At 37.8% G+C, this 11,292-nt stretch overlaps 1 protein-coding gene across 1 annotated transcript; it reads left to right on the top strand.

Annotated features, from left to right (window-relative positions):
* Positions 1-327: 327 nt before the first annotated feature.
* Positions 328-3,444, top strand: LOC146467053 (uncharacterized). Its single transcript, XM_085126381.1, has one exon. The coding sequence runs from the start codon at positions 328-330 to the stop codon at positions 3,442-3,444; it is 3,117 nt and encodes a 1,038-aa protein (XP_084982507.1).
* Positions 3,445-11,292: the final 7,848 nt, after the last annotated feature.

The following is an 11,292-nucleotide window of genomic DNA, read 5'->3' as shown; positions in this document are numbered from 1 at the left end:
CCTATCAGTTCAAAATTAATCACAATCAAAGGAAAACTCGATTCTGAAATAACAAATAAACTTTCAGGATTCGTTGAATACAAACAGGTACCTTTGTCTGAGGTAAAGTTTGAAATTCAATCAACAAAGATTCCTCGAGGTGCTGGTAGGTTAATCGTTACAAATTCAAATCTGAAAAGGAAGAAAAGCGTCATTACAATAAAAAATGACGATTCCATTTGTCTTGCTCGCGCTATTGTAACAGCTGTTGCAAACATTAACAAAACAAAATGGACACAAACACAATTAAAATACGGATTCAACAGATCACGAAAATTGCAAAAGGATATGGCTGAAAAACTTCATGAAGAAGCGGGAGTTGAAATCAATGAGTTTGGATCAACTTTAGAGGACATTAAAAAATTTGCAAATCATCTCAAAATTCAAATCAATGTTGTTGATGCTGAATATTTTAACGAGTTAACGTTTTCAACCGAAAATGAACATAATTCTCAAATGATTTACCTCTACAAAAACGGTAATCATTTTGATGTAATAACGAGTATGACAGGGTTTTTGTGTAAATCTTATTATTGTCACACGTGCAAAAAACCGTACAAAAAACGTGATTGTCACAAGTGCCCTGCAAAATGCATTGCGTGTTTCAAGTACTTTGCAAATGGAAATAAATGCAGCGGAAAAGTGATCGAATGTAACGATTGTAATAGGTGTTTCTTTGGTAAAAATTGTTTTGAGGAGCATAAACGCGAAAGAAGTGTCAAGGATGGATCAAAATCGGATATTGTTTGTGAAAAAGTTTGCAAATGCCTCAAATGTGGGCGAATTGTGACAGACGGGCTTGAAAAACACATATGCGGACACAGTAAATGCAGTAATTGCAGACAGTACTGTGATATGAACGAACATAGATGCTTTATGGCGAAAAAAAATTCCAAAGGAGGAAACTGTGTTGGGTGTGTTGAGGAAAAAAAGTGTTATTCTTGTAAAACGAGAACCGATAAATACATTTTTTATGATTTTGAAACAAATCAAGAAACCGGTGTCCATGTCGTCAATTGGGTTGACTGTGAAGATTTTCATGGTAATAAAAACACGTTTGAAACGATTGATGAATTTTGTAAATTTGTTTTCGAAAAAGATAATGAAGGTTTCACTTTCATTGCTCACAATGCAAAAGGTTACGACGCTCAGTTTATCAGGAATTGGTGTATTGAAAATGGGATGAAACCGTATTGTATTTATAACGGAACAAAGATAATGAGCATGGAGGTTTCGGGGCGAAGGTTTATCGATTCATTAAACTTTGTGGCTGCTCCTTTAGCATCGTTTCCAAAAACGTTTGGTTTAACAGAGTTGAAAAAGGGGTATTTTCCTCATTATTTCAATAAGAAATGCAACCAAAACTATGTTGGACCGATCCCTAGTAAGAAACATTTTGGTTTTGATAGAATGAGCGCGTATGGTAGAAAAGCTTTTGTTGAATGGCACCAAGCGCGAGTTGATGAAAACTATGTCTTTGACTTCAAAAAGGAATTGAGAGAGTACTGCAGAAGTGATGTTGACATTTTGAGGAGAAGTATGTTAAAATTTAGGAATGATTTTATTGAGTTGGAAAACATTGATCCTCTTTTATACACAACAATTGCATCAGTTTGTATGACTGTTTACCGTTGCAACTATATGCCACACAACCAAATTGGTGTTGTAAAAGATTCCGCAAGAGGAGAAAAATTTAGTAAAATAAGTATAGCTTGGTTAGACTGGATATCTGAGAGAGACGGGGTAAATATTAAACATGCTCTCAATGGTGGTGAAAAAAATTTAACAGACATTGGAAAAGTTGATGGATTCTGCAAAGAAACAAAAACTGTCTATGAATTTCAAGGATGCTTTTGGCACGGTTGTGAAAAATGCTTTTCAAGCGATACAATCAACACAAAAAATCAGATGGATATGTTGACTCTCAGGAATAGAACAAAAGAAAAGAATGAAAGGATAATAGACTGTGGGTGGAATCTTGTTGAAGAATACGAATGCGGGTTAAAAGAAAACAAGGAGTTTTTGAAATTTTTCAAGGGTTGGGATCGAGAATGTATTGAACCTCTAAATCCAAGGGATGCGTTTTTTGGAGGTCGAACAAATGTAACAAAACTGACATACGATTTCAAAGAAGGTGAAAAAGGAAAATACGTTGACTTTGTCAGTCTCTACCCAACAGTGCAATTCTACAAGGATTATCCTGTTGGCCATCCGGAAAAGATTTTTTTGCCGGATGAGTACGATTTAAATTGGTTTGGTTTTGTAAAATGTAAAGTGCTACCTCCGCGTGGTCTTTATCACCCTGTTTTACCTCTCAAAATGACATGTGGAAATGCAGAAAAGCTGTTATTTCCACTCTGTAAAAAATGTGCTGTTTTAAAATCACAGGAAAAATGTTCGCATTCGGACGAAGAACGAATGTTTGTTGGTACTTGGTGTACAAACGAATTGAATGTTGCTGTTGAAAAGGGATATGAGATTCAAAAAATATTTGAGGTGTGGAATTTTAAAAACCGATCAAATGAACTTTTTAAGGGATATGTCAAAAAATTTATGAAGATAAAAATGGAAAGTAGCGAGCTTAAAACAGGAAAAGGTTGCACATACAAATCAGTCGATGAGTATCGAAAAGTTGTAAAGTCAAAATTAGGGATAGAGCTTGGTGAAATAAAATTCAACCCCGGGATGAGGGCAATCTCCAAACTGTGTTTGAATAGTTTATGGGGAACGTTTGGGCAAAGAAACAACATGAAAAAATCTGTATATGTTGTTGAGCCACACGAGTTTTACAAAATTTTTCTAGATGAAAAGATTGAGGATCTGAACATTCATTTTATCAATGAAGAAATGGTTGAAATGAACTACAACCTGAAAGACCATTTTGTCGATAACAGTAATAATGCAAACATATTCATTGCGGCTTTCACAACCAGTCATGCAAGAATGATGCTTTATTCAGTGTTGGACAAGTTGGGGGACAATGTTCTCGGTTTTGATACTGATAGTTGTTGGTATATTGAAAAAGAAAATGGTCCAACAATCATAACAGGCGATAACCTAGGTGATCTTACCGATGAGCTTGGTGGACATTACATTGAAAAATGGTGTGGAACAGGGCCAAAGTCTTACAGTTATTGTACAAGTAATGGAAAAACAGTATGTAAAGTAAAAGGTTTTACACTCAATTACGAAAACAGTCAATATATTAATCAACAAACAATGAGACAAATAATCGAAGGTCAGAAAAAACGAATAACAACAGTCAACGAACAAATGATAACCCGAGATAGTAAGACAAAGGAGGTAAAAAACAGGTACCAGGAAAAAGACTTTACAATGTGTTACGATAAAAGGGTGGTCGCAAAGACTGAATCAGGAATTGAGACTTTCCCCTACGGCTATTAAAATTTCCACACAGACTCACGCCAAAAGGCGTGCTATGCGTATGCGCCAAGGTTACTTTTTTTGTCATTTTTCGCGCATGCGCAAAAGCTTGTGCGCCAAGGTTACTTTTTTTATATATTTTTTACACTTTTAACTGAATTATGTTTGTTGGGTTTGGGTTTGGGTGGATTTTTTAGGTTGGGTTTTGTTGGGGTTGGGAGCACACCTTTTGGGTGCGCGGTAAAGTCGCGCCCTAAGGTGTGCTATATGACTACTAACCCTTAAACGTAAGAGGACAAACCCCCAAACTTAACAATCCCTTACCCCCTAACGAAAGAATCCTTAATCCCCAAAGGTAAGAAAACTAGCCCCCAAACGTAATAATTACTAACTCCCAAACGTATGATTTACTAACCCTCAAACGTAACAAAACTAACCCCCAAACGTAATAATCCTTAGCCCCCAAAAGTAAGAACACTAACCCCCAAACGTAAGAATCCTTAACCCCAAAACGTAAGAAAACTAACCCCCAAAACGTAAGAATTACTAACCCCCCAAACGTAAGAAAACTAACCCATACACGTAAGAATTACTAACCCCTAAACGTAAGAAAACTATCCCCCAAACGTAAAAATTAGCAACCCCCGAACGGAGCAAAGCTAAAACCCCTTAAAGTAAAAATCCTTGACCCCGAAAAGAAAGAAACCTAACTCCCAAACGTAAGAATGCTGAGCCCGTAACGGTAACAAAACTAACCATCTAACGTAAGAATTACTAACCCCCAAACGTAAAAAAACTAACCCCCAAACGTAAGAATCCTTAACCCCGAAACGTAAGAAAACTAACCCCCAAAACGTAAAGTTACTAACCCCCCAAACGTAAGAAAACTAACCCATAAACGTAAGAATTACTAGCCCCCAAACGTAAGAAAACTATCCCCCAAACGTAAAAATTAGTAACCAACGAACGGAGGAAAGCTAAAACCCCCTAACGTAAAAATCCTTGACCCCAAAAGAAAAGAAACTTAACCCCCAAACGTAAGAATCCTTAACCCCAAAACGTAAAAAAACTAACCCCCAAACGTAAGAATTACTAACCCCCAAACGTAAGAAAACTCACCACCAAACGTAAGAATTACTAACCCCCAAACGTAAGAACACTAACCCAATAACGTAGGAATACTTAACCCCCAAACGTAAGAAAGTTAAACGTCAAACGAAACAATTACTAACCCCCAAACGTAAGAAAACTAACCCCCCAACCTAAGAATTACTAACCCCCAAACGTAAGAATTACTAGCCCCCAAAGGTAAGAAAAGTAACCCCTAAACGTAACAATTACTAACCCCCAGACGTAAGAAAACTTACTCCTAAACATAAAGAAAATATCCGCCAAACGTAAGCATTACTAGGCCCCAAACGTACGAAAACTAACCCCCAAACGTAAGAATCCTTAACCCCCGAACGTAAGAAAACTAACCGCTAAACGTGAGAATTAATAGCCCCCAAACGTAAAAAAACTAACCTCCAAATGTAAGAATTACTAACCACCAGAAGTTAGAAAACTTACGCCTAAACTTAAGAATCCTTATCCCCCAAACGTAAGAAAATTAACTGCCAAACGCAATAATTACTAGCCCCCAAACGTAGGAAAACTAAAAACCAAACGTAAGAAAACTAACCGTCAAACGTAAGAATTACTAGCTCCCAAACGTAAGAAAACTAACTCTCAAACGTAAGAATCTTTAACCCAGAAACGTAAGAATCCTTAACCCATAAACGTAAGAAAACTAACCACTAAACGTAAGAATTACTAGCTCCCAAACGTAAGAAAAAAAACTCCAAACATAAGAATCTTTAACCCCCAAACGTAAGAATTCTTAACCCCCAAACGTAAGAAAACTAACCCCGAAACGTAATAATTACTTACCCCTAGATGTAACAAAAATAACCTCTAAACGTAAGAATCCTTAACCCTCAAACGTAAGAAAACTAACCCCTAAACGTAATAATTACTTACCTCCAGATGTAACAAATCTAACCTCCAAACGTAAGAATCCTGAACCCCCAAACGTAAGAAAACTAACGCCAAACGTAAGAATCCTTAACTTCCAAACGTAAGAAAACTAACCCCCAAATGTAAGAATTACTAACCCCCAAACGTAAGAAAACTAACCCCTAAAAGTAAAAATCGTTAACCCCCAAGCGTAAGAAAACTAACCCCCAAACGTAAAAATTACTATCCCCCAAACGTAAAAAAAACTAACCCCCAAACGTAAGGAAACTATCCGCCAAACGTAAGAATTACTAGCCCCCAAAAGTAAGAAAACTAACCCTCAATCGTAAGAATCCTTAACCCCCAAACGTAAGAAAACTAACCCCCAAACGTTAGAATTACTAACCAAGAGACGAAAGAAAACTAACCCCCAAATGTAAAAATCCTTAACCCGTAAACGTACGAAAACTAACCGCCAAACGTAAAAACTAGTAGCCCCCAAACGTAAGAATTACTAACCCCCAAAACGTAAGAATCGTTAACCCCCAAACGTAAGAAAACTAACCCCAAAACGTAGAAATCCTTAACCCCCGAACGTAAGAAAACTAACTCCTAAACGTAATAATTACTAACCCCGAAACGTAAAAAAAATAACCCCCAAACGTAACAATCCTTAACCCCCAAACGTAAGAAAACTAACCCCCAAAAGTAAATATTACTAACCCCCAAACGTAAGAAAACTAACCCCTAAAAGTAAAAATCTTTAACCACCAAGCGTAAGAAAAGTAACCCCCAAACGTAAACATTACTAACCCCCAAACGTAAGAAAACTAACCCCCAAACGTAAGGAAACTATCCGCCAAACGTAAGAATTACTAGCCCCCAAAAGTAAGAAAACTAACCCTCAATCGTAAGAATCCTTAACCCCCAAACGTAAGAAAACTAACCCCATAACGTTAGAATTACTAACCACCAAACGTAAGAAAACTAACCCCCACATGTAAGAATCCTTAACCCCCGAACGTAAGAAAACTAACCGCCAAACGTAAGAATTACTAGCCCCCAAAAATAGCAAGACTAACCCCAAAACGTAAGAATCCTTAACCCCCAAACGAAAGAAAACTAACCGCCAAACGTAAGAATTACTAGCTCCCAAACGTAAGAAAGCTAAACCCCAAACTTAAGAATCCTTAACCTCCTAACGTAGGAAAACTAACCTTTAAACGTTAGAATTACTAACCCCCCAAACGTAAGAAAATTAACCCCCAAACGTAAGAATCCTTAACTCATAAACGTAAGAAAACTAACCACTGAACGTAGGAATTACTAGCCCCCAAACGTAAGAAAACTAACCCCCAATCCTAATAAATTCTAACCCCGAACGTAAGAAAACTAACCCCGAAACTTATTAATTACTAACCGCCAGACGTAAGAAAACTAACAACCAAACGTAAGAAAACTAACCGCCAAACGTAAGAACTACTAGCTCCCAAACGTAAGGAAACTAACCCCTAAACGTTAGAATCAGTTACCGCCAACTAACCCCCAAACGTAACAAACCTTAACCCCCAAACGTAAGAATTACTAACCCCCAAACTAAGAAAACTACCCCCAAGACGTAAGAAAACTAACCATCAAACGTAATAATTACTAACCCCAGACGTAAGAAAACTAACCGCCAAACGTAAGAATTACTAGCCCCCAAACGTAAAAAAACTAACCCCCAAACGTAAGAATCCTTAACCCCAAAACGTACGAAAACTAACCACCAAACGTAAGAATTACTAACCCTCAAACGTAAGAAAACTCACTCACAACCGTAAGAATTACTAACCCCCAAACCTAAGAGAACTAACCCCCAAACGTAATAATTATTAGCCCCAAGACGTAAAAAATCTAACCCCCGAACGTAAAAATCCTTAACCGCCAAACGTAAGAAAACTAATCGCCAAACGTAGGAATTATTAACCCCCAAACGTAAGAATGGTTAACTTTCGAACGTAAGAAAACTAACCCCCAAACGCAATAATTACTAACCAAGAGACGAAAGAAAACTAACCCCCAAATGTAAAAATCCTTAACCCCTAAACGTACGAAAACTAACCGCCAAACGTAAAAACTAGTAGCCCCCAAACGTAAGAATCTTTAACCCTAAAACGTATGAAAACTAACCCCCAAACCTAAGAATTACTAACCCCTTGACGTGGGAAAACTAGCCCCCAAACGTAAGAGGACTAACCGCCAAAGGTAATAATTACTAGCCCCCAAACGTAAGAATTACTAACCCCCAAAACGTAAGAATCCTTAACCCCCAAAGGTAAGAAAACTAACCCCAAAACGTAAGAATCCTTAACCCCCGAACGTAAGAAAACTAACTCCTAAACGTAATAATTACTAACCCCGAAACGTAAAAAAAATAACCCCCAAACGTAACAATCCTTAACCCCCAAACGTAAGAAAACTAACCCCCAAACGTAAGAATTACTAGCCGCCAAACGTAAGAAAACTAATCCCCAAACGTAAGAAGCCTTAACCCTCAAACGTAAGAAAACTAACCCCCAAACGTAAGAATTACTGGCTAGTCCAGTAAAGTTAATGAATGACCCACCACAAATTGCAACAAAAGCTATATAGGTCTCATTCCACTGCTTATTCCATTGGGAATAACATACTAAAAGTCACCGAAAATCGGAGCATTGGAACAATGTTAATTTTACGGGAATTTGAATCGCTATTAAAATGCGAAAATCCACCATATTTAATTAATGCAGCGACAATATTAATCAAATGCCGACGTAGAAGTAGACTCTCTTATTCGAAAAAAAATGGCAATATGCTAACAAAAATCGATTGGCAACAAATTAAATCAAACGTAAGAAAACTAACCCCAAAACGTAAGAATGGTTAACTTTCGAACGTAAGAAAACTAACCCCCAAACGCAATAATTACTAACCAAGAGACGAAAGAAAACTAACCCCCAAACGTAAAAATCCTTAACCCCTAAACGTACGAAAACTAACCGCCAAACGTAAAAACTAGTAGCCCCCAAACGTACGAAAACAAACCCCCAAACATAAGAATCTTTAACCCCAAAACGTATGAAAACTAACCCCCAAACCTAAGAATTACTAACCCCTAGACGTGGGAAAACAAGCCCCCAAACGTAAGAAATACTAACCCCCAAAACGTAAGAATCCTTAACCCCCGAACGTAAGAAAACTAACTCCTAAACGTAATAATTACTAACCCCGAAACGTAAAAAAAATAACCCCCAAACGTAAGAATTACTAGCTCCCAAACGTAAGAAAACTAATCCCAAAACGTAAGAAGCCTTAACCCCCAAACGTAAGAAATACTAACATCCAGACGTAAGAAAACTAACCCCCAAACGTAGGAATCCCTAACCCCAAAAAAGTAAGAAAACTATCCCCTAAACGTAACAATTACTAACCCCCAAACGTAAAAATCCTTAACCCCCAAAGGTAAGATAACTAACCCCCAAACGTAAGAATTACTAACCCCAAGGCATAAGAAAACCAACCCTCAAACGTAAGAAACCTTAACCCCCAAACGTAAAAAGACTAACCGCCAAACGTAAGAAGACTAACTGCCAAACGAAATAATTACTAGCCCCCAAATGTAATAAAACTAACCCCCAAAACGTAAGAATCCTTAACCCCCAAACGTAAGAAAACTAACTCCCAAAGGCAACTAAAACTAACGCCAAAACGTAAGGAAACTAACCCCAAAACGTAATAATTTCTAACGTCCAGACGTAACAAAACTAGCCCCCAAAACGTAAGAATCCTTTAACCCCAAAACGTAAGAAAACTAACCCCCAAACGTAACAATTACTAACCCCCAAACGTAAGAATCCTTAACCCCCAAAGATAAGATAACTAACCCCCAAACGTAATAATTACTAACCCCAAGGCGTAAGAAAACCAACCCTCAAACGTAAGAAACCTTAACCCCCAAACGTAAGAAGACTAACCACCAAACGTAAGAAGACTAACCGCCAAACGTAATAGTTACTAGCCCCCAAACGTAAGAAAACTAACCCCCAAAACGTAAGAACCCTTAACCCCCAAACGTAAGAAAACTAACCCCAAAAATTAAGAAATACTAACCCTCAAACGTAAGAAAACTAACACCCAAACGTAAGAATCCTTAACCCTCGAACGTAAGAAAACTAAACCCCAAAGGTAAGAGTCTTTAACCCGCAAACGTAAGAAAACTAACCCCCAAACGTAAGAATTACTAGCCCCCAAATGTAAGAAAACTAACCCTCAAACGTAAGAATCCTTAACCCGCAAACGTAAGAAAACTAACCCCCAAACGTAATAAATACTAACATCTAAACGTAAGGAAACTAACCCCAAAACGTAACAGTCCTTAACCCCCAAAACGTAAAAAAACTAGCCCCCGAACGTAAGAAAACTAACCCCCAAACGTAAGAATTACTAGCCCCCAAAATGTAAGAAAACTAACTCCCAAAAGTAATAATCACTAGCCCCCAAACGTAAGAAAACTAACCGCCAAACGTAAGAATTACTAGCTCCCAAACGTAAGAAAACTAACTCCCAAACGTAAGAATCCTTAACCCCCAAACGTAAGAATTCTTAACCCCCAAACGTAAGAAAACTAACCCAAAAACCTAAGAATCTTTAACCTTCAAACGTAAGAAAACTAACCCCCAAACGTAATATTTACTTACCCCTAGATGTAAGAAAACTAACCTCTAAACGTAAGAATCCTTAACCCTCAAACGTAAGAGAACTAACCCCTAAACGTAATAATTACTTACCTCCAGATGTAACAAATCTAACCTCCAAACGTAAGAATCCTTGACCCCCAAACGTAAGAAAACTAACCGCCAAACGTAAGAATCCTTAACTTCCAAACGTAATAAAACTAACCCCCAAAACGTAAGAATCCTTAACCCCCAAACGTAAGAAAACTAACTCCCAAACGCAAGTAAAACTAACCCCAAAACGTAAGGAAACTAACCCCCAAACGTAAGAAGACTAACCGCCAAAGGTAATAGTTGCTAGCCCCCAAACGTAAGAAAACGAACCCCCAAACGTAAGAATCCTCAACCCCCAAACGTAAGAAGACTAACTGCCAAACGGAATAATTACTAGCCCCCAAACGTAATAAAACTAACCCCCAAAACGTAAGAATCCTTAACCCCCAAACGTAAGAACTCTAACTCCCAAAGGCAAGTAAAATTAACCCCAAAACGTAAGGAAACTGACCCCAAAACGTAATAATTACTAACATCCAGACGTAAGAAAACTAGCCCCCAAAACGTAAGAATCCTTAACCCCCAAAACGTAAGAAAACTAACCCCCAAACGTAACAATTACTAACCCCCAAACGTAAGAATCCTTAACCCCCAAAGATAAGATAACAAACCCCAAACGTAATAATTACTAACCCCAAGGATGTAAGAAAACCAACCCCCAAACGTAAAAAACCTTCACCCGCAAACGTAAGAAGACTAACCGCCAAACGTAATAGTTACTAGCCCCCAAAAGTAAGAAAACTAACCCCCAAACGTAAGAATCCTTAACCCCCAAACGTAAGAAAACTAACCCCAAAAAGTAAGAAATACTAACCCTCAAACGTAAGAAAACTAACACCCAAACGTAGGAATACTTAACCCTCGAACGTAAGAAAACTAAACCCCAAACGTAAGAGTCTTTAACCCGCAAACGTAAGAAAACTAACCCCCAAACGTAAGAATTACTAGCCCCCAAATGTAAGAAAACTAACCCTCAAACGTAAGAATCCTTAACCCGCAAACGTAAGAAACTAACCCCAAAACGTAATAAATACTAACATCTAAACGTAAGGAAACTAACCCCCAA

The sequence above is a fragment of the Pavona decussata genome, unplaced genomic scaffold (assembly GCF_977016875.1).
Source record: "Pavona decussata unplaced genomic scaffold, jaPavDecu1.1 SCAFFOLD_139, whole genome shotgun sequence".
Lineage (NCBI taxonomy): Eukaryota > Metazoa > Cnidaria > Anthozoa > Scleractinia > Agariciidae > Pavona > Pavona decussata.
This window is presented reverse-complemented; position numbering and strand designations above follow the sequence as displayed.